The sequence below is a fragment of the Falco rusticolus genome, chromosome 18 (genome assembly GCF_015220075.1).
Source record: "Falco rusticolus isolate bFalRus1 chromosome 18, bFalRus1.pri, whole genome shotgun sequence".
Classification (NCBI taxonomy): Eukaryota; Metazoa; Chordata; class Aves; order Falconiformes; family Falconidae; genus Falco; species Falco rusticolus.
Window position 1 is genome coordinate 4,471,883 of NC_051204.1, and position 23,334 is coordinate 4,495,216.

The window sequence follows — 23,334 nt, forward strand, 5'->3', positions numbered from 1 at the left end:
CCTGCGTGGTGGAGACCGAGGAGGAGGAAGCTGGGATGGTGCTAGCAAAGGGAGACCGGTTGAGCTGTGGGAGAGACGACGTACCCTGGTGTGCCAGCAGGCTGGAGGAGAGGGGTGTACTGCACACAGCTCGGAGCACTCCGCCCCCGTGGGAAATAGGGTCCTTGTTACTGGTGTAGATCCCTGCAAGGGGAGGAGACGTGTTAGAGAGCCACACTCCCCTCCGATGGCCTGGAAGCAGCTGGCTTTCTGCAGGGCTCCATCTCAGGAAGGGAGGGTGGCACCAATGCACAAGACCAAGTATAACATGCACTTCCAGCTTCTCATGGCCTGGCATGCAGCAAGGGTGGCCACAATCCTTCTACCAAAAGGTAGCACCGAGTTTTCCAGCCTTGCCTCCTCCCCCCTCCTTTGCTCCTCGCACCCCAACGCAATCTTGACAGAGAAATAACAGCATATAGTGACTCACCGAAGGCACGAGTCAGTGGCAGAAGCGGGTGGTAGACTCAAAAGAGTCACACTCTCTGCTGCCCTTGCTAGCCAAGAGACCAAACTCTTCCTGAGCTAACCTGTCTGCTTCTGTGATGCCCAGGGACCACGGTGGGGCATGGACAGATACATGAGGAAGAAAGGGTGAGGAGAGAACTGCTGCTGAGGGAGGGAACCCATCTGACTTCCCCTTGGCTCATGCACACAGCAGAGACAGTGCTCAAAGCTGGGTCCTTCAGAGCCCTGCCAACATCTCTCCGCAAGAAAAGAATGGGAGAACAAGCAGGCAGGAGAGCGGGGCCTGGCAGCCTCCTCCTCTTTGAAACATCCCTTTGTTGTTCCAGAGGGGAGGCAAAAAAAAAAAAAAATTGGCCTAAGGTTGTGATTATGGAAGTTGCATCAATTCTTGCAGCTCCCCTCCCCTCTCAGGCAGCACAGACAAATGGGCCAGGGCTCCCAGGCACACACAAAATTATACCTTCCTCCCCCTCCCTCCCTTGCAATCTGACCTAAATTGGAGCATCTGCAAACAACCCACAATAGACCGATGACAAGTTCTGCTGCCAGAACAGTGTCAAACCTCAGCCCAGAGCAGCAGGCCCCTCCTCTGCCTGCTGCCTTAACCCTTTCCTGCCACATGGCCCGGCTGCCCTCATCCCTGCCAGGCCAAGGAAGAGGACTCGGGCTGGGAACAGCTGTAAGCCTCTCAGCAGAGTTAGTGGCATGCCAGTCTCCCAACCCTACATGGATGTGGTAAAATCAGGATGAGAGGTTCTGCTTTTAAAAGAGGGGTTAAACTCGGACTACTTGTGAGAGTCCCTCATTTAGGGTCAGATTGTGATTGTTGCAGTTTCATTTGTGAATATCCCTCTCTATAGCTTTGGAAATTAAGCTCTGGCTAGCTGAGGTTTTCCAGCACTTGGGCAAAAAGGGTTTGAAATGCCCCCCAGCTCAGATCTGTAGCCCAGCACCAATGATAAAGAAGCTGAGCTGGAGGAGATTCTAGGATGAAGGCCAAGATGGGAAGGGGAGACCCAGATGTGGATTTTTATAGCTCCTGGGACTAAATTAAAGGGACTGGACTCTGTGCAGACAGGTCCAGACACCAGCCAAATGTGATGAAAAAGACAGCACAGCTGGGAGGAACCGTGCACACCTGGAGCCCTAAGGGGGAACATACCTGAACCCAGCAGCGGCGACTCCATGCTGAGGCTGGGCAGATTCCCCGTGTGGCTGAAGGACCGTGAAGAGCTGCCGATGCTGGAGCTAACAAGGGAGCCCCCGGAGAAGGGTGACGAGGAAGTTGACGTGGACCCAGCCAGCTGGGCACCCAAAATCTCTTTGCTTTTGCCCCCTTTTGGCCTTCCGGGCCCATGCTTGTTTTTCTTGCTACCCTTGTGCTTCTTCTCCTTCAGCACCTCTCCCTCCTCCATGCTGAGGGATGGCATGCGCTTGTGGCTGCTGCTGCCTCCGCTGGTTCCACTGGTCCCCACCGAAGGACCGCTGACAGGGTTCGAGGCCTTATAGTCCACGGGGGAAGCATCACGGCCTCTCTGCTGGCTCACCGTGGAGGTGGAGAAGCGCATGATAGACCCAAAGCCCGAGAAGATCACCTTCTGCTCAAAGATGTCCCCCTTCTGGCCTTCATACAGAGGGGAGCAGTGGGAAGAAGAAGAGGAAGAGACAGGCTTCCGATACTTCTCGTCGTCCTGCTCAAGCTTGGGGAATGTCACAAAGTCCTGGGAGCACTGCAAGTTGCTGCAGGAGGTACCTGGGGAAAGCAGATATAGGAAAGCTCGTGATAGCAGTGCTGCAGCCCATAAGGCAACTGGAGCACAGTCACAACACAGGTCCTCTAGCACAGGCTCGTTATGGAGCCAAAGGCCATCCCTGTCACCTCCCAGCCCGTTGCTTTGATGCTCTCTAGCAAGCACGAGATGTGCACACAACCAGCAGCTTCACACCCCCCAAAAACGTGCACGTGCCTGCTCCCCCAGGCCCTGCATCACCGCTGCCCCCCCAGCCCTGCTCAGGCTCCTAGGAGATGGAACGTGCTAGCCATCAAGACAACCGCTCAAAAAAGAACTGAGCAAGGTCGGAGCAGATGGGAGCCCTGCAAGGCTTTGACTCAAAGCTCAGGGGAGCCTGGATATCAGGTTTTGGCTCGGGTCTCTCCACTAGTACTCCTTAAAACACTGCTGCAGACAGTACCACCTACGGAGGAGAGGGCAGGTGCTGCCCATATTGCTTGTGCACCGTATCCTTTCCCTCCTCCCTCCCCTCAGACATCTGGATCTGTTTTTCCTTGCAGTGCAGCAGGCCTGCACAGGAGGGGATCTGTAACACTCATCCAACTCAGTTCTTCCCTCCGTGCCTGCAGTTAGTAGCAATAAGACCTTTCCTTTTCTCTTCAAGGGGTTAAAGAAATAGCCATGAGCAAAACTTTCCCAGCACTAGCTGCTGAATGGGTACCTTTACAGACACAGAGGCATCAACGAGGGGCAAAGCAAAACACCACCCCCCTTCTCCCCGCCTCTCTTCCTCCTCCTTCACCCCTTACCTGCAGGCTGGAAGGTCCCGCTGGATGAAGCTGAGCTGAAGCCAACTGAGCTTTTCCCGCTCCCTGTCTTTTTCCCCTTGTGGCTGCTGCCATGGCTTGAGGACTTCCTGCCTTTCACCTCCGACCTGCCGACCTCCGAGGCCTCTTTGCTCCCCTCATGGTGGCTGGTAGAGCCCTGGCAGCAGCAAACACAAAGGTGACTCAGGCCAGATGTGGCCACAGCAGGGGCTCTTTTTACCAATTTCCCCTTAAGAGAAGTAATTGCCCCCTCTGCCCACAAAGCGATGGCCAGGTCATGTTACTCAGGAGAGAAAAGCAACATTTTCTTCTACTGCTGCTTGGTGGCACCGGGCTTTATACTCTTGGGGATTATACTCATCCCATCTAACCGCAGGAAATTAAACAGGGCACAGACAGAGATTCCCCGCATCATCAGCAGAGGTGAGCACCTCAGAGGGTTATTCAGCCCAAGTAAAATCTGATTTTGGCTGTGATTCAAACATCTATTTCAGCTGCATCTCTCAGGTGTGCTGTTCTCAGCAAGGTCAATCCACCTGGGGGAACTTGCTCATCCTTGTGCTGTGGCAGGAGCTTCCCCGGGTTCCCTAAAGCAGCTCCACTGCCAGCCCAGGGCTTTCCAAATCTACTGCAGTAAATATTTCACAGTGACACTGTTAAAGCAGCATCTGCCCATGCAGCGACAGATGCTATCCAAACCCCATATAAGCCTGCAGGAGACAGGGAGAGCAAGCGGGATGAAGAGGCTGGCCAGATGCTAGGAAATCCAGGAGCCTGGGACGAGAGAGAGAAGTGTGGGAGTTTAGCAGGGGGAGAGTGGAATGAACTGAAAACCAGATCCCCCGGGGCACCCGTGCTAGGATATGAAACCTTCACCTTCAAGTCACTTCAAAGCCAAACTAGCAGTGTTCAAAGATCGCTTCTTGCGAGGTATTACTGCAACCAATCAATATTATAGATATAACTCTAACGTGATGGCTACAGCCCAAAATATAACACCTGTACGTTAGTGCAAACACCTTGTATTTCTTACTGAGTAGATACAAGGAAGACACAGAGAAGCACAATACCTTTCTTACATTCCACTATCCCTGACTCCAGATGACCTCTTCTTGGGGAGAGCTAAAGAAAAAAGGGCTTGTAATGCAGACTCATGAATGCCCAGATAAAAATCTTTCCCCATTCCTCCCACATGGTTTAATCACTCTGCACAATGCAACAGCTGGCAGCCTAACACACACCAGATGTGCTGGGAATATGAAAGACAGGAGGAAGGGAGTGGTGGAAATTAGGGGGGAGAGGAGGGGGAATCTGTATTTTCTCATCACAGACTCCTGGATGTAGGAGATTAAGCCTTCTTGATTTATGAGCTCAGAGGGAGCATGAAAATCTTTCCGACTTTCCACATCTGCCTGGGGAGGGAAAGGAGAGCAGTGTCTGGGGGCTATGGGAAGTCCTGAGACTGCTCACAAAGTCGCAGGAACGAGATGGCTCATGTCTCAGCAGAAATGCAAAACCCCGAGTTTTCCTCCCATAAATTCACCTCTTCGGAGCTCCGCACAAGGTGCACGAGGCCACAGAAGGGCAGGGGGAAACCACATGAGAAGACCTGTTCTAAATCCAGAGTGTCAGGAAGGGAGTGCAGGGCAAGTAATGAATTAGTGCAGGGTGGAAGAGGGAAATCTGAGCTGGCAAATAAATCTTAATTGCAAAATTAAAGGAAAAAAAATTAAAAAAAAGAAGGTAAGAGAGGCTGAGCTGGCTCAGTTGAAGGCAGTGAACGGACAGACACTCACCTGTGGGGCTGATCTGACCCCACAGACCTCCCTGAGAGACTCCCAGAGATTTTCAGAGCAGGCTTTTCCCACCTCCTGCCAAATGCTATCCCAGATACTGCTTGCCAAACAGGTCATGGCAGACAGATCTGTATGGCACTACCACAAGCCCTCCTTCCCCACCACAAAAGGCCCTTCTCTAGCAGCCATTCCAGAGAGCCTGAATTTGGGGCAAAGGCCCAAGCATTGCAGCCGAGGAGCAAAGAGAGGGAAACTGAAACCACACAAAATCACTTCCCCTCTCTGAGCCTCTATTTCTTTCCCACTCTGCTCCATGGAGCCTGCAAGCTCTGTGTGGCAGCGGAGCCTTCCAGGAGACACACGTGGACTGCCAAGCACAACACGGCCTTGATCTGAAAGGGGAGGGGTCTCCTATCATAATGCCAATATTAATAACAGTAATGAGAGCTGCAGTCCCATTGCCTCCCTAACGAAGGAGATTCTCCAGCGCAGGGCTGCTGCCTAGAGGGAGCAGGACTGGAGAAAGCTGCATGTCTGCCGCTTGTGCATAAACAGAGGTTTCAATCTCTGGATCATCGGCTTTTCTCTAGCATGGAAATCCACGTGTGTGTGTGTGTGTGTGTGTGTGTGCAGAAACACTGATATTTTGTGTGCTGCAAACAGGTGTAGGGGGGGAGGGCATGCTGCAGAGGAAAAAAAACATAGGGAACCACCGAGGAAGTGAGAGCTCTCTTTCAAAATGAGGCAGCAGCTACATTTTGAAGGTCTATTTAAAGCAACCAAGTGAAAAATGTCACCAGAATAAATCTGCTGCCCCAGCTGGAGGTGACAGTCTGATGGGGAAACTCCTGCCTCAAACCTGGAGCCAGGAGAAGTGAGACGAAGTCGCGCAGGCACCCAAGCACGGGTAGGCATGCATCTCTTCTCCCCCCCCCCGCCGCTCCCCCCCCCCCCCGCCCCCCGCACTCGCCATCCCCCAAGGGGCTGTACCTGTTTCCTGGCCCCTCTGTGACACTGTGCAGCACCCAAGCTCTTCATTCATTAATTTATTTATGGGAAATCAGAAGAGCATCACTTTGCCTCCTGATTGGCGGGACGAGCTCCTAGAGGGAACCACTGACAAAATACAGAAGGGGTGGGGGAGGCTGGTGCCTCCGCGTCAGAAACACGGAGCAGCTTTGCCCTGGATTAAACTACTGGTGAGGGGAAGCAGGGAGGATGCGAATGAGGAACAATGCAAGGGGAGCAGGAGCTCCTCCAGCCCACGCACCACAGAGTGATGTGCTGAAGCAGCCACCCAGGCAAGCTGTAAGCATCAGCTGCCTCTCCACGCCAGGTCAGACCCGTCTCCATCAGGAGCTCTGGGCACAGGCTACAGCACGTCTGCGTCTGAGCCACTCTCAGCCTTCACCACGTCCCTTCCCTCAACCTCAAGATCAGGCAGCACTGTGCTGCTGTTCTTTCTAGGTGGGGATAGGACACAGAGATGGGCTGAAGACCATCTTTTTAAGTCCCTGATGTCACTGGCAAATTCCCACTCGGGTCAGGACAAGGGATGCTAAAACGCTCAGGGATTCTTACCACAAATATCCATGCTGAGACATGCTTTGATTAAAAAGGGTAATAATCATCAGCCTTCTCCCACAAACCCCTACCCCATCGCAGTGACTGTGAATCTGCCTGAGCCAGGCACAGTGCAGAGGTTCCCAGGATCTGTCAGCTCTAGGCCAGTCCTGGGTAGATGCCGAGAGCTCAAATAACAGTGGGAAACCTGGAAAGTCTCCCTGCCTCCGGTGGCGTCTGCAATCGTGAGCTCTTTGCTCTGCTGCGCTCCCTCTCCAGCACCTGACCAGGAGCGGGTGGGTGCGGGGAGGCCTTGGCATCTACGGTTTAGATTACAAAACCCAGAGCAAGCCAGATGTTGCAGCCCAAAACACGTAGCATGTGTGAGTGTGTGTCAACAAGTGATCATGATGTCTGCAGCTGGCAGAAGAAGGCAGCTGGGGTGGCTTGCAATCCTGCAGATTTACTGCAAGTGCAACAGAGAGTGGCAGGATGGCTCCCCAGGGGCATTTGCAGGGGGAGGGGAGAGGCAGGCTGCTTGCTGTTCGGCTGCTCACAAACCAAGAGCCCAGCACCAGGCACCAGCTACACGGAGAGATCCCGAGCACAGAAACTGCCTCCTGAATTTGTCTGGCGGTGTGTGTGATGACAGAGACGGAGCAGCCCTGGCTGCCAAGACTTACTGGTGAGACTCATTGCTCCTGCCCTGGCAAGAAACCCTCCCCTACTGCAGGCCCGCTCCATGAATGCCATCTTTCCAACAGGCTGTTCAAAAGCGTTACTGGTTGGCAGCATTTTGGTAGTTTTGGATAGACCCCGTGAAATAGCCAGAAACTGTTACAACCAGAAACCCTGACCCAGAGGGGATGTTTTCTGCCTCCTTCCCACTCCCCCAAAAGTCTGTAGGAGCTCCAAGTAGCCAGCATGACAATGAATGAGAGCCTATATCCAGCACAAATTCACTCTCTACAATCCCCCCCAATCCACCCAAAAGCTCTGGAGCCCCACCGGGGGATTTTCACCAGGTCAGCTGCTCCGCCGGCTCTCTGGCAGGAATACTCCTGTGCCCCACGAGCAAGGTCTCCTGCCCCTCTTCAAGAGCGATGAGAATTGCATCGCCCAAAGACACTTTTCAGAGGCAGGAGATGAGCTCGGAAGAGGTATTATGAAGAGTCATTTGCATGCTGTGAATTCACACCCTAGTTTCACTTTCCGGTGTAGATGGGAGCTGAGGCCACCACTGTGTTTTCAGTATGTTTATCCGCTAAACCGGAGTGAGGCAGTGAGAGCTTGTCACTGCACAGACAGGACACAGAGGACTGGCAGAGTCCAAGTGTCAGATATTAATGGTGTTCAGATTCCTAGGAGATGCAGGGAAGCACTCAGTAAGATGTTAAAAAATCTGGCAGAAGTCAGAGGTCTAGCACAATTGATTTCCAGAGGAAGACTGAAACCACATCAAAGGATCCTCTTCATAACTAAATGGTTCAAGAGGGGAGCACATGGTGGACTATATATTAGGTGAAAATTGGAACTGAAAAATAAATCTGGATTGCAAAATTAAAGAAAAATGTGAAGCCAGAGGCCAGGCTGCCTGAGGGAACAAGGAAGTAGAATATACCACCGTTCCTCCAAAACATAGTTACAGTGCTGTCAGCCTAACGTGGTGAAGTAGCTTAAAAAGTGCTACTATAGAGAACTATAGCTCTCAAAATCCATTTTTAAAGGGTTGCTGAAAGTTCCAGAGGACTTTGGTGGCAACATCAGATGCTGGGGCTCAGATGTCTGTTGCCCCAGGCTCCATTTAGGCTAAGCAAACCGGGTGCAGACTGGAGCATGGCTTCAGGTACTAGTAACACCTCTCCCTGGCCTGGTGGCTGGTGCCACGCTAAGGTCTGCCCACAGCCCCGGTGCCCAAGGGGCAAACAGTGCCAGGACCCTTCTGCTGATTCGCCTGACTCATGCTCCTGCTCTTCATTGCTGGCTCCAAACCACTGGCGATGCTCAGTGCCTCCAGTCCCAACCCTGTTCCAGCCCAGCCTGCGCACCATGACGGGAGCCTGGGACTCACCGCGTGTGGTGCCGCTTTGGCTACGGTGCAAGCAGCGCAGTGAGCCGGCAGCACAGGTCTGGCGTGGACATCAAGGGCTGCACCAGCCTCCTGCGGCTCTGCACGGCTGCTCGGGACCACTGTCCTTCTCCCAGGAGCCTGGACATGACCATCTGCCCTCACTGCTGCATGTCATTAAGATCTGCTCTCACCCAGCTGCTCCCCACGAAAGACTAGGAGCTGTGTCACCTGCAGGGATTATCCCTCGGGATTTTATGCTCTGTTCATTGGGTAACTTGGAGAAGACAACGGAGGCAATAACTATTTGCCCAAGATCATGCAAATGGTAGAGAGGAAGAGACCCCAGGGCTCTTCAGACTCTAGCCATGGCCCATCAGGGACCAGCAATGCTCTTCTGTGTAGCCACACCGTTAGCGTTTGGCTTGCTGCATCTACCCTACCTGCTCCCCAGTACACTCTACTGGGATAAGCTGTACTAATCTAAGATCCAGAAAGGACAAAGATGGTTTTGGCTTCCAAGAGGAAACCTGTTTGGACATGCTACATTAATGGGTCTCAAGGTTTTACACTAGTCTGGCCTGTGCAATGTTACACTGGTGCAACTATCCAGACAGCCTCATACAACCACCCCTGAGGGGTTTCTGCAGGGTTGTAGCAGGCTGCTAAGCCACTCTTAAATGTGATCTGGAGCGAGTACCTCCGGTAACAGAGTCTGAACAATGCTTTGGGATCTATGCACAAAAAAGCAAGGGAAATATACTCTCTGTTATGAGGATTAATAATAACTCCCTAGGGAAACACTAAAACCCTGTCACTCAACTACAGCTACAGTAATTAGGATCTCCTGAATTTTAGCTTACAAAGAGTTGAAAGCTGCCTGTAAAACTGAATTGCACCCTTCCCTCCTTATTTATAAAGGTCTGGCAGGGCTTTGGAGGAGACAGTGGGTAATTGTCTAACAACCACTCTAGCTGGCCAAGAGTCAGGTTTTGGATTTCAGTTCAGCTTGAAAATAATCTTCTTAGGCCATCAGGTCCTGACAGCTCTGTTAACTGGGTGAATCTGCTGTTCCCAAAAGCCAGAGCTGCGCTGCCCTAACATGAGTACAGGTGAATCAAGAGTGATTGCCACTCAGAGGCTGTTCCTCCGCTCCGTCCCGCTGTAACTTTCTGCTTCTCCCAGCCTGAGAACCATGAGACCAGCTTTGCCATTTCAGCTCTGACCTACATCTACTCCCTGCTTCCAGGCTCGGCCTTGCACAGAACATAGAAAATCCTCTTCAGCCCTAACCCAAAGCAACCCTGGGCTGACTGGCAGGAGCTTTCGCTCTTCCAGACTGCCCCTGCAGTGCTTGTCACATATGCAGACACTGCTAGCCTGTGAATTTTCATTTTCACAAGGCAGTCCTGCCACGTAAAGGACACCCAAGCCTTTCCAAGTAGCATTTCTGTGCGCAAAAGGACATTCCTGCAACATGTTGTTTATTTGTTCTAGCAGGAGCTTGGCCCTAGTCCTACTCTCACTTATACCAGAACAGCCCTGCTAAGGAATTGCATTAATTTACATTCCCACTACAGAGGAGAGCGCAACTCCAAAGGTCCAGGCGCTAGAGTAACCTCACTTGTTCCCCGACCCTAAACAACTGCAAACTTGGCCTTCACCTTGTTGCATGCAAGCTCGAGGCAAGTTCAACTTTGTCTACTCTGCATTACTGGTGTTTGGGGCTGGCACAAATTACAGAAAACTCAGGGCTATCCTGATTTACAGCCAGGTGCAAGAGTCCATGTCAGCAGCACGACTTCAGCAGCGAAGAGCAGAAATACACCGACATCCTGACTGCGCCCCACCAGCCCTGGGTGCTGAGAAGATAAACCCACACAAGTGACATCTTCCCAGCAGGAAACTAGACTGCTTCTACACCTCAGGTGCAAAACAGGCCACCACACTGTGCCCCTCTGCCTGAATTTTCCTGAAATGGAGAAACTAAATAGAAACCAGCCTCCCATTGTCTCACATAGAAAAGCTGCCTCTATTATGCACTTTGAAGATCTTACGAGCTTCTAAGATTGTCTATTTTTTTTTCCCCTCAGCTGCATCAGTTTGCCTAATAAAGGATAACACCTCCCACAAGCTTTACCTTGCTTATCTACCTGCCTGAGCTTTTTACGATGTGGCAGCAGCAAAGGCCAAAGTGTGGATATTTATCTATTCTGCAAGAGCTTCAAATCTGAACATCTGCTGCAAACCAGGCTGGCACTTACAGCTCAGTCACCTGGGAGTTTAGCTCCATGATAGTGTCGTCAGTGCTGACAGAAATCAAGACAGCTGCCATGTTAAAATTCCCAAGGTGGGCATCAAGGTGGGGAGGCAGGCAGAGAGAACGAGAATGTGACGAATCAGGAATCGAAATAAATGGACAAAAGCCCTTTCTCTGCTCTTCTGCCCTGTCCTCCCCACTTCCCAGGAAAGTCAGAGTCAATGGTTTCCCACTGCGCGCCCCCCCCCCCCCCCCCCCCCCGGCCCAGGTCTGCATTCACACACTCACACCCTGTTGTTTGGTACCTTCTCTGCAGCGACGGACACCGAGGATGGGGTAAGGCTGGTGGGAGACTCCGGACGTTTTTTGTGCTTCTGTTTAGGTCTTTCTTTGTCCTTCCGACTCTGCAAAAGAAATCAGAGAGTACTGGAAGGCTAACTTTTCTTCTGCTGAGAATAGCAGTTGTAAGGGAAAAGAAAGGAGGGTGTGTAGGGGTGGATTTACAACCATACATTCATATTCCTCTTTCCTTCTCCACCCATCCACACAAGCCCAGTATTCCTTCCCCCACATCCCAGCTCCTGGCTGGGAGCGTCCTGCTATCTCTACCCCAGCTGCAGCCAACATCTGGAGTGCAGAGTATCAACAGAAGCCCCCAAATCAGTTTATGGTAAGATGATAGGGAAGGACTTAACAAGCTCTGGCTGATTTCAAGAAACGTGAGCTTTCCTCTTGCTATTTCCCCAAAGGGACTCTGTGCCCCCTTCCCCTCACTCTCTACCTCCTTCAAGGGTTTCTCAAATCCACCCTGCACAGACAATGAGAGAATCTTGATTTCAGCACGTGTTGCAGACACACAGGTAAAGAGAACAGTCCGTGGAGATCTCAGAGCCTAGGCTTGAACCTAACCTAGAGGTCCCTCACATCTCCCCTCCCAACAGAGACAGCTGGTCTGGGTCCATCTCTGCTAACAGGAGACAGACCATTTTTCTTCAGACTGATTTCTTCATCCTGTTTCTTGCCCTCACTAAAACCCCAGAAACACGGGATTCTTCAAATTGCAAACCAAGGAAAAATCATGTCCTGAGAAACACTGAGTCCTGCCTACCCTGATTTTATATTCTCTTGGGGAATGGACTGTAACCAAGGAGGTTACTCTTACATAGTGTTATCTGGATGTTTATGCTAAACCAGACACGTTTTCAGCGAAAGGACTGAAAATGTAGGCCTACGCGACACCAAGTCAGGGGGGCTGGAGGATGCGCAGGCCAGCTGGGATACAGGATAGATGGATGGACAGACAGAAGATCATGCTCCATTACACACTCCTGCTTCCTCCTTGTCTTCCTCAGGTGCATGCTCCCATGGGAACAGACTCAGCTGACTACAGGAGCTTCTCCATGCTACTGATGTCAGCTAAAGATGAGGCCTTCTTCACTGAAGCTGCAGAAACTTTGCTCTGTTCCAAACTTCCCAGTGTCATCACTGGTGTGTGGACTGAGAGCTGCTGTCAGATGTGTGCAGGGCTTAGAAAAATCCATCCTCCTTTCTCCGAGACCTTTTTGTGGGAGAGAATGCCTGTGCTGGTACAACCCCATTGCATAGGCATTTTATTCTAGAAGCTGAAGTCCTCAGTCTGGACCAAAGGTGTGTTGAGAACAGAACAGTCACATCAAAATTCATTGACTCTCCAGAAAGATGCCGACTGCTTCCTCATGCAGGCAAAGCCCTGAGGCTACAGCTGCCAGCACATGCCAAAGTTGGGATGCTGTCAGGGGAAGATGCAATTGCAGCAAATATATGAGCTTCACTGTGTGTTTTGGGGGAGGAGAGAAGAGAGTGGAATAATTAGCTTAGGAAACAACACATTAAATGGGGAAAAAAAGGGGCAGGAAGAAGGCAGGGTGGGAGGAAAAGGCTGGAGAAGGCAGGCATGAAGCAAAGCAGAGGTGAAGCAAAAGTGCTCCAGAAACCAGCACCTTCCAGTGTGGGTTTGGCTGAATTTTCATTGCACTTGAGAAGGCGGCCCACGCTGCAGCCACCAGGGACCCTGCCAATGTAAACCTGCCACAATGCCACAGAAGTTTCCACTGGGATGAGCTGGTGAAGAAAGGAGGCAAATCCAGCCTAGGGTTTCACTGCAGTTGCTGAGTGCCCAACCAACACTGCCAACATCCATCATTTTATCACAAGACTCCTGGCATTTGGCATATCTGTTAAAGCCTCTCTGTTCCTAGAGCTACAGGATTTTACAAGAATCTCTGTTTTCTTTTTTTCCCCTTTCTTTAACACACATTTCCAGCTTTGGCAGTGAACAAGGAAAACTTGAAAATGTTATTTCTACAGACTAAGTGCCGAAAGACAAATTAAAATTAAATCTTTACTAAATCTCATAATGTTTTAAATACTTGGGGGCTTCTCGTGCTATAAATTCTAAGTCTCATGGGTCTTCTAGGACAGGAAGATGTGGAAACCGTGGCCCAGTTAGCTAAGTAGCTTGTCACAGACCATGTGCACATCAGTGTTCATTATTGCAATAGTAGTAACACTTCGCACTCAATAGCACACAGCAGAGAGTTTCAACGAGCTGAAGAGAGGTTTTTAATATCTACATCTCATTTTACAAATGGGGAAACCAGGGCACACAGGATGAGAACGTGCTGATATTTCACAGAAAGTCATCCATAAATTCAGAAAGAAAAGTCAGGAATCTCCACCCTACCTGGACACACACTCACCTACTTACAGATGCTGCGAGTGCCACTCACGGAAGCCAGAAATGGAAAACAGGGGCCAGACACCTCATTACAATACATTTTGCCAAATAACTGCACAAACCCTGTTCCTTACACTTTCTGAATACCACAACGCTTGTTCTCTCATTTTCAGATCCCAAATGCATTTCAATCATCAAGTTGCAACAAGAGGGAATAAGATACACTGCTGCAAATGCCAGTGAGACAGCACTATAATGATTTAATTTCATGTATCATGGTCAAGACGAGACAAGGCAGAGCCAAGTCATTTTGGCTAATGACAATGAACCTACACACCTACATACATACACACATGCACATGCGTGGGGAAAGGCAGAAATGTCCTGACTATTGCCACAGTAAACCACAAAACCTCCCACAACTGCATTGCGATGGCAACCACCAAACTCACATCCTCCAGCTTCAACATCCTGGCTGTCTCCTGTCGGAAAAATCTCCCTTTGCTGTCGGCAGCGCAGAGACTACAACAGCTAACTGAGCAGTCCTCTGGTTATATGTAGGAGTGCATACATATGTACATATTCAGCAAGAACCCTGCCTGCACAATAGGGACCAGATTTCTGGAATGTTTCAGATCCTATTTAGATGCTTGAATAAACGGTCAGGTTTTCCAAAAAGCTAAACACTGGGTATTGAGCTCTTTTGAAGATCTGGCCCTGACTACATGTGCTGAGCAACTGCACTCTTTTAACTATTTAGAAAATCTGTCCCGCACAGACCAGGACTGCATTGAAACCAGAACCACCACAGCCTGACAAGGAGCTCAGCTGCACTTGTGCTCCGTGTCCCTGCGCACAGTGCCAGGCCATGCCCACAAGCACACCTTGCTCCTCCGGTGTGCTCACCAAGAACGTCTGCCTGTCCCACACATCCTCTACATGCTCTCTGTGCTGCTTCTGCCCAGGCAGAGCAGAAGCCCACAGGACAGGACGCCCAGGAGCTCTCTGGGCTGCAGCCCTTCAGCTTTGCACAGCCTGGGTGTTTGCCGCCTTCCCACCTCTCCCACCTCCCCACCCTCCAGTTACTCTCTAATACTTCTGGGTACGCAAAAAGGCAATAGGATCTGACATCTTCTTCAATATTACGGGGGAAATGCGGTGCCCTGCGCTAAACAGGCAGGACGATTAACTAGGTTACCCCACGGACACTTTGCAGATGGGGCAGGCTGCCCCCACATCAAGGCACTGCTGGCAAGGTTATGCCGACTGCCCGCAGAGACCAAGGTCCTGAGAGAGTCAGGGTGCTCAGTCACTCCTGGCTATCTTGCCTGTGTTGACAGGCCCTCAGACAACCCAGGGCGTTCCCCAACTTGCACCACAGGCTTTTTAAACGTGTGGGTTCTCTCCAGGAACCGGAAGGCTCCAAATGCTTCCTGCAAGAGCCGCAGGGTGCAAAGGGAGGGCAGGGCAAGGGGAGAGGGGGAAAACAGCACTTGGTCCCCTGTCTCTGAAATGTCCCCTCCCCACCTGGCTCTTCTGCATCCAGCACTTCATCTCCCCAGCACAGAGGCACTCTCCTCTGCAGAGCCTCCTTCCAGGAAACTTCACAGCCAATATAGCTGCTACCACCGGCCCAGCCTGCCCACAGAGACCTCCCTGGCTGTGCCACGAAGCTGGAGTCAGGGGAAGGGGAGGGAGGGAGGATGCACTGTGAGAGCCGGAAAGCTTTCAACACCCCCATCCCATCTTTGCAAGCAAAAGCCGAGCCCTACCTTGCAGCCGCTCGGCGCTCCCTGCAGCAGGCTGGCTGGCTTGGTCTGCAGGGAACGTGAACCTGCCCCCAGCAACAAACTTCACGGAAAACAAACTCTCTCCATGCAGGACTGAGCAGCTGGGGCTTGGCATGTGGGCACGGAGCAGGCCAGGCCTGCGGCGGGGGGGAGCGCGGCTGCACCAGGGGGGGCGTGCCGGCGACACAATCTCCCTTCGAGCTCCCCAGCGCTGGAGGAACGAAACGGGATCTCTCGCTGCCAAAAAGGGTTGTACACAGCTCCTCCTGTTCCCCCCCACTGCCATCTCCCCTTCCACGAGCCCCCTCTTTTAATCTGCTGGACACCAGCAATTGGATCATTAAAAGTAGATTGGGCAGGGGAAGGAGGGAGGGAAGAGCTGGGAAGAGCCAAGTGGGCTCTGCTGCTCCCTCCCTCTTTCCCAGGCTCTCTGAACTCCCTCACCCGGAGAAGGAGGCCTGGCTTTGGGCTGCAGCCATGGCAGCCGCAGCGAGGAGGAAGGCAGCACCGGACAGAGGGACACTGAGTCCCTGCCTGCAACCTCACTCACACCGGGGCCGTGCTGGGGATTTCGTGGGTTTGCCTTGAGACACCCTCTGAGCGCAGGAGGGTTTTTACACAAGGACAGACAGAGAGCCCTGGCTGGGCTTTGTGCGCTCTCAAATTATTGCTGCACCCCCTGCTAATGGAAGGATTTGCTGGGGGCGGTTAAACACCCACGTAACAAGAGGCCACAGAATGCCAGCCAAGGATGCTGTGAAACAAGGCTATTCTGGCTAGATTAGAGGAGATTTAGACTCAGTACGCCTTCCCCTCCCAAAAAAATAAATCTGTGCTGGTCTTGCAAGCAGCCACCTGCATATCACTTGAAAAAAACTTCCACTTTGCCCATCGATGCCTGCGTGGACACAAAACTCCAAGATGCACACCGCCATCACCAACTCGAATGCAAACACAAAGCCCCACACAGACCCACCGGGTTTGTATTTCAGCCCAGTACAATTTGTCCAGTGTGCTGGATCTGCCAGGCCGGATCCCTGGCTCGTTTCCTCCACTGGCACCAGGTCTAGATGGACAGGCAATGGCAGCTTGGAGGCAGGCTCTGCCATGCATCTGCTCAGACGTCACGGGACCGGGGGCTCGTACACTACCCTGGCTGGTGCTCAGGGGGACAGGACACACACAGTCCCTGTACCCCAATAAAGCTGTCCCCTGCCATGCCTAGGGAAGCAGTTCGGGAGCCAAAGGTGTGTTAGGATTGTGGAGAACTGCCTCTGTACCTAGACTGGAGGAACAGCTGCAGGTAGGCTTATTTGCTCCAAGTGCCTGCCTCACTTTCCTGTGTCACAGGGCAGGGACCGTGCCTCTCAGAACAACGTCCCATATCCAAATTAAAAGTTCCCTGATCTTGCTTATGGGTTCCAGGTGTTCACTAAAAGTAACACTGGACAAGCATCTCCCTCCATGGTGTATACGCCTAAAAATGTTGTAGTGCATGTGCTCCTGTCTGCTCCTGGTGTGACAAATTTCATTCCACAGAGCATGGTAATTTTTTTCTATGCATTTCAAGCAGACAATATAGGTGACAGAACATCTGTACTTCATTCAACCCCTGTGCGTCATCCAGCATTTTCTTGGTATTTAGCTATTGTTTTCTTTCTTTCTTTTTTCTTTCTTTTTTTAAACAAACAAACCCCGCAAAGGCTCCCACAGGGTAGAGCACACACATTGCTATACCAACCCCAAAGAAATAAATGGGGCCGGTTTTGCTAAGGCCTGGTATGTTCTGAGGAAAAACCAAAGCCTGGAGCTTTCCCATTTTCAGGACAGCACCGAAGGAAATGCTTGGGCTGGTATCATTTGTGCCTGCAAGAGGCAGGGGATGCCGATGCTGGCTTGCAGTCCACATCACAATTGTCCCTTGTTCCACAGAGAACAAGACTCTTCACAAATGCTGAACTGTTTTACAGCAGGGCTTAGGAATCCAAATCCCAAGTCTTTGCTGTCTTACTGAAGCCACTGGGTTAAAGCCTGTGCCCCTCACTTAGTCGTTAACTCAGCCAGAGTTTTGCTCTGTAAAGCCTAAGTAAACAGCCACAGCCCTGCACTGGAAGGGAGCTGTCAGGCACTGAGCTCCTTCTGGAGCGGAGAGCCAGGAGCACCTGCAACCCAGGGACTCACACACGCTCCACTCTGCCGCCGAGTGATCAGCTCCCCTGCAACGCCTCCGGCTCTGGGAGGAAGGGACCAGCCAGCTGCACAGCTGGACAGGCTCAAAAAAAAGCTGTTCTACTTCAGGTCAGCGCAGCAGCACACCCAGTTCCTCTGAAACATGTGCAGTTAGATCATGCACTGCTAGTCACGTACTCCAAAACCATGTGGGAAGGAACAGATCAACCCCCTCTTCGGGTACCCCTTCGAAAAGTCTCTGCTCCCACACCACCCCAAACCCAGTCCTTCCTCCTGGCACTTCACAGCTGCTCCCAGGCCTGTAAACTAGGGAACACCCCTGGAAGCCTGGAGTGCCTTTCTTAACCCTGCCCTTCTCAGCTGCTTTGCACACCTCGGCCCCCTTTCCGTGCTCTCTAAGTGGAAGGACTTGATTTTGCACTTGTGCTGCGGCTGTGCCAAGCGATCCCGGCCCTGGAAGGGGCCTCCATCGGATCTGCTGCTTGTAAACCCGATGAGCCATCAGGAGGGGAGAGTGGTGAGGCAGCAGCGAGACGGAGTCCCTGCACGTTTCTGAGGAACCCAGAGGCTAACAATAGTGGCAAGTGCCACTGAGAGGGCTATAAATAAATCCATATTCCTTCTGTTTTCGCTCTCCCCCTGGTGCTGACCTGCTTTCCCAACCAAAGCTGGGAAGCAGCACCACCCCGGCTCCTACCTGCCAGGCACATGACGCTCCCCCCCCCCTGCCCCCAAAAAAGCTGTACAAATACAGAAACCCTCGTACAGTCCCCAGCCTTGGACTCGCGCAGTCTGTCAGTTATAATTACAGCTGAGCTCTCCAAAGCTGCCGTCAATCACCCCGATCCTGCCCTCTCCCCCACCCCCTTTGCCTGCTTGTTGGCTAAAAATAGCACGTTCCAGTACAGCCCTTCACCTTGTGCCAAGCGCTCGCTCCCCCGTCCATGGCACAGATGCTCTTTCTCCCTCCCGCCACCTCCTCTGCTCGCAGCAGCTGAACACACAAGAGGCGTAAATACTCCCCGGACACTTCAGCCTTGTCGGCAGTAGGAAATTTACTGCCTTGGTGCCGGCAGCTGGGTAGGCACCACTTTGTGAGCGAGGTTTGCCTTGTTTGCCCATGTATCAGGTATGGTTTAGGCAAGCTTCCCAAACACCTAACGGACACGGCGGGCAGCGTTCCAAACTGGATATTGCGGGATAACCTCCTTAAATAAAGAAGGAGATGTCTTTCCTGCCCACAGAATTTATGGACTCTCAGCTGGGCATGCCAGGAGGGTGTCAGTCAGTATTAACTGATGGCCATACTGCTTTTGAACGCCTGGATGCCCTTGTCCTCTGGAGACTGGGCTGAGGTCCATCAGACTTAGGCCACATAACCCACCGGAGTGTCATCAGGCTGTTTCTGGATATGGGTCACTATCATTAACCATGCAAATTCATTTATGCATTGTGAGGATGCCTACTGCAACAAGGCAAAAACAAACAAAAAAGAAGTAAACAGCCAAACACCTATGGCAAGACTTAAAAGACTCACGCCACAATTTGCAGGGGTATCATCAATTGTGTTTATACAACAAGGTCAATTTAGCTTTTGACTACACTGGAATATATCCAGAGGTTGCTTGGTAGAGTAATTCTGGATTTCTGCTAACAAAAACCAGGATGTGGCCCATAAAGTCTTAAAAACTATCTGACCATGCTGACAGTATCCCTATATAAGTTATTTCTGCTTCCAAACCTACTCCACTGCTTTGGACAGGGTGCAAAGGAGGCTGGCAGTACGCTGTTGTGGATTCCTGGTATTGCAGAAGCTGTATCCATCAAGGGGTAGGAAAGATTTCTTATTCTCCTGCCACTTGCCTTAGAACCTGAATCCTCCAGAACAAGCGTTTCCTGCCTTTTAGGGCTATTTACTGTTATAAACAACAAGTACTTCACAAGCCCCTGGCCTCCTCATTTCTTTTGGTACAGACCCTTCCCACTGGCACATGCACCCCTGTCAGAACCCAGGAGTCTGCTGGGATTCTGCCTTACAGGTTCACTGCTGCTTTTCCGTGAAATATGAGCATTTGTCACGTGAGTCAATTAGTTAATTATGAACCTTGGTGTGCTGTTAACATGTCCTGTAACACTGCAGCAGTTTTGATGAGTACATCTTAGCCAGCAGAGTTAGATAAATAACTACCGTACCAGTCAGATCTGGCATGCAATGTTCTTCTAAAGAATTGTTTAATGAAGATAAACTATTTTCACAGGTAGACTTGAAGCAGGTGGAATCCCTGTGGCTGGTTAATCTGCCTAACAAAGTAATATTACTTAATTTATACCAATTACTGTTCTTGCCTACAATTAACCTGCTGGCCACAATGCAGATTACTAATCAGAATCTTTTTGCCTTTTAAAACTTGGACTCTGGGATCTGAGGACAACGACCTTCAGTTTATGTTCTTGAGCTGCTGCGCTTAAAACTACAGCTCAAACTACTTTCACACAGCTCAAGTCAGGAGCTGGAAACTGTAGCACAATGTCATCCTCAGAGTGGGCTTGCCACAGGACAGAAAGGGGAAAGTTGCACGTTTCACAGGCATGTCCTGCCAGGACTCCTCTGGCATAAGCTGAACATGCAAACTTGGCCTCACGCTCCCCATGGCTGTGCTGCTCTATTTGCATACACGTTTCCACAGGCCTGGCTACAAACGCAGCTGCTATTCAGATCTCTGACTGCGAAACTCTTTGCAGAGTCAGGGCTCACCTGAAGAGCCATCGGTGCTCTCTGCACACTCTTCCCCCTCTCACCTCCATCCCACATGACTGTGCCTCTCTGGATTGACAAACTCTGCGCAAATCTTACCTTCTTTGGCCTTTCGTGGTGGGATACATGCTTCTCTTGAGCAGGGGATGTGGATCGACTCCTTCTTCCAGCGATGAAGGAGCTACCTCCAGAGTGACGTGAGGTCTTCTGAGGTAAGTGGGGAAGGGGACAGTAGTTGGAGAACCGGAGAGAGAAAGAGAGAGAGGAAACAGTGTTACAGAGTTCAGCTTTCACTGTTACAGTGAGCAAAGTTAACAGTAAATAGTTTGTCTACCACATGCAGAACCAAACACTTCTTGTACCCGATGCCCAGCCTGATTCCTAACATGCCAACCCCAGTGGATACCGTATGAGTGGGCTTACGAACAGCATGTAGATCTAACTCCCCAAATCCTTGGCTCTTGGTGGCCCATGCTTACTGACACTTGTACAAGAAAGGCACAGCTGCTAAGAGATCATTCTGTACACAAGATAAATGGTAGCAGCAATGTGGTTCAGTCCTCCTGAACAGCACTGTCCAGCTCTCAGTTCTGCGTGGGGCGTGGAAGGATGCCCTGTTCTCAGGCTCCAGGCACCAGCAGAAGTCCTGCTATTTATCTCAGCATCAGTAAAACTTGATACAGAGCTACGCTTGTGTCAGATACTGAGGGTACCTGAAGGGCAGGGAAGGTGTCCTCCAGTTTGACTTTGATGGGAAGCTCAAGACATCAGTCACTGTATGTGACAGCACTGATAAGCAGGAAGGAAAGTGGAAAAGGCCAGCAACAAAGGAGCCACTGAGACATAAAGCTGTAGCTAGAGGATCAAGTTTCCTTTTTGCTGGAGGGGGGAGAGCAGGTGTCTACTAATTATGCAGAACAGGAAAAGGGTTCCTCTCTTTCCTCTCAGTACTGTAATTAATAGGGGGAAGTCCTTTGCCCCAAATATTCCTCAAACAGTGAATGACTCCATGTCTCTTCTGGGCTACCTCTGTCCTCAGGCAGAAGGTCTGGCTGCTCTGTGTTACCCTGCTCCCCAGGGTGCCTGAGCTATACCCCTGACTCCCTGGAGCACTGAACACCATGGCTGCTCCCCTTTCTTGGGACTTATCTTTCAGCTGTACAGGGAAGCCAAAACAGATGGGAAGAATTCAACCCCTAGTTTTGAAAATGAAAAAAAAAAGATGCTACAGAAATGCAAAATAGAAATGAATCTTTATTTCTAAGTGACTCTGACCGAATGGCTGAAAACGGAATCAGGCTGCAGACCTTGATTTTGTCTTCTTGGCATTTCTTACCGCTCTGAGCACAGGCACAGCCTAGGATGAAGACAACGCCTTTCATGTGACAAAAAATCTCCATTGCAGGGATGAAGAAACTCACCATTTTATTGAAGTGGTACTTGCAGTAGCCACAGTATTTGACATTGTCAACTTCTAGGACTTCCTCTTCACATAAGAGGCCGGCCATCTGGGCACTGAAATACATGCAATTAGAAGGAGGATAAAGCAAACTGTACAGCCAGACCACATATCCCATCGAAGGGAAAAAGAATAGTTCAGGATACCCAGGCAGGGTCTTGAAGTTTCCTATTCTGCTTGGCACATAGTATGCACAGAGAGAGGAAAAAAGTTCAGACTATTTTTAAATCACATTAAGATCTATAAAATTGTCAGTACTTTTCTCCCAGATTGTCTTGCAATTTTTATTTTAATTAAGGGAGGCCTGAGAGACGAGTAACAATTCCCACAAAAGATGTATCATGAGCAAGGAACCTATGTGAAGCTGGGAATCTCCCTGTTGTGCCAATAGGTGATGTTGTTTTCAGGCTGCAAGGATATCAGCCCTTAAAAACACATCATCTAGATGATACTCTTGCTTGTGCTCTGCTGGAGAAGGAACATTCCTGGGTTGTGACTCATCTCTTCTCTTCTTGGATTCCACACAGTCTTAGGGAAATCCCCAGCCTTAGTTCCCAGCAGGGAAGGCTCACTGCTGGGGAAGTTCCCCCCACAAACTGAGCAAGGATGAGATACCCCTTGCACAAAATAAAACCAGGGTGATTAGCCCAACTCCCCACATCACCCATTTAATGCAATCTCAAAACCATAGCACAAAAACCAACAGCGGGGGTTATTCTTGGGGTGATGCTGTGGGGAACTCACCAGGTGACATGGAAAGCTTGTCGGCAGCCGTGTCGGTTACAGGCCATGCATGCTCCAGAGGCTGCTTTGCTCTCCCTGCCCTGCTCTTCACAGATGTAGCAGGTCTGCAAAATAAAAAAAAAACAACAACAAAAACACAAAAGGGAAAGTGCTCACTCAAAGAGGCAGACAAAATATCTACTTTGCTTTCACTGTTCACCAGGAGGCAAAGCCTTCAAGAACTAATAACTCTGTGTCCAGTCATCTCCCTCCTATAACAAGAGCTCTGGGTTATTTCTCAGTGGCATGCACAGAACTCATACATCTTGTTTTTCTCCCCAAATAACAACTGTGCCAGATCAAAATGTGCAGTAATCGACATGCAGCTCCAAGGTGGAGATTGCCCAAGTTGCAGGGAGTTGGGGAAGAGAGAAACGGAGGACCAAAAAGTTATTTGCAAGAACAGGGATGTACTTTGTTAGTTATTTTTAAAGGAACCCGAGTACCTGAACATTAAAATAATTTCAACAGGAGATGTGGTAGAATAAGATGACCCAAAAAAGCCAAGGCAAGTGACAGCATGAGAAAGACGTGGCCTCACCTTGTTGAAGCGGTCATGGGGTACATACTGCAGGACAATTGGCTCCATGGTGAGCACGTTGGCAAACTGCACCTCTGGGATGTATAAAGCACAGACGACATGGGCCCACCCTGGGGAAGCAAACCAGACAGAGAGTGGATATTCACATGGTGCGACCCAAAAGAGTCTTAAACTCAGACAGGGCTGCAGGCAAGCATGGGAGGGAGAGAAGGAAGAGAGCACAGGAAGGGAGCCAACTTAAGGTAGATCTTAGATTTGAAATACTGCTTGTTGTAACTTGGTTAGGAATCAAATCCTTTGTGGGTGAAAGATAGACAGATACCACCTCCACATTAAATAAGAAAGC

The 23,334-nt window shown here is 50.6% G+C and overlaps 1 protein-coding gene across 4 annotated transcripts in view; it reads right to left on the reverse strand.

Annotated features, from left to right (window-relative positions):
* The window catches only part of MLLT6 (MLLT6, PHD finger containing), a 47,382-nt gene that overhangs the window by 13,084 nt on the left and 10,964 nt on the right, over nt 1-23,334 (reverse strand). For 3 of the 4 annotated variants that reach the window (XM_037411114.1, XM_037411110.1, XM_037411113.1), the window contains exons 4-11: nt 22,989-23,098; nt 22,409-22,512; nt 21,627-21,720; nt 20,305-20,412; nt 11,060-11,158; nt 3,050-3,224; nt 1,670-2,260; nt 2-183 (exon numbers count right to left, since the gene is read on the reverse strand). In XM_037411114.1, coding sequence (XP_037267011.1) covers nt 2-183; nt 1,670-2,260; nt 3,050-3,224; nt 11,060-11,158; nt 20,305-20,412; nt 21,627-21,720; nt 22,409-22,512; nt 22,989-23,036 — 1,401 coding nt within the window. In that variant the 5' untranslated portion in view covers nt 23,037-23,098. The remainder of the gene's footprint in view (nt 1; nt 184-1,669; nt 2,261-3,049; nt 3,225-11,059; nt 11,159-20,304; nt 20,413-21,626; nt 21,721-22,408; nt 22,513-22,988; nt 23,099-23,334) is intronic. The other variant, XM_037411112.1, reaches the window with a different exon arrangement.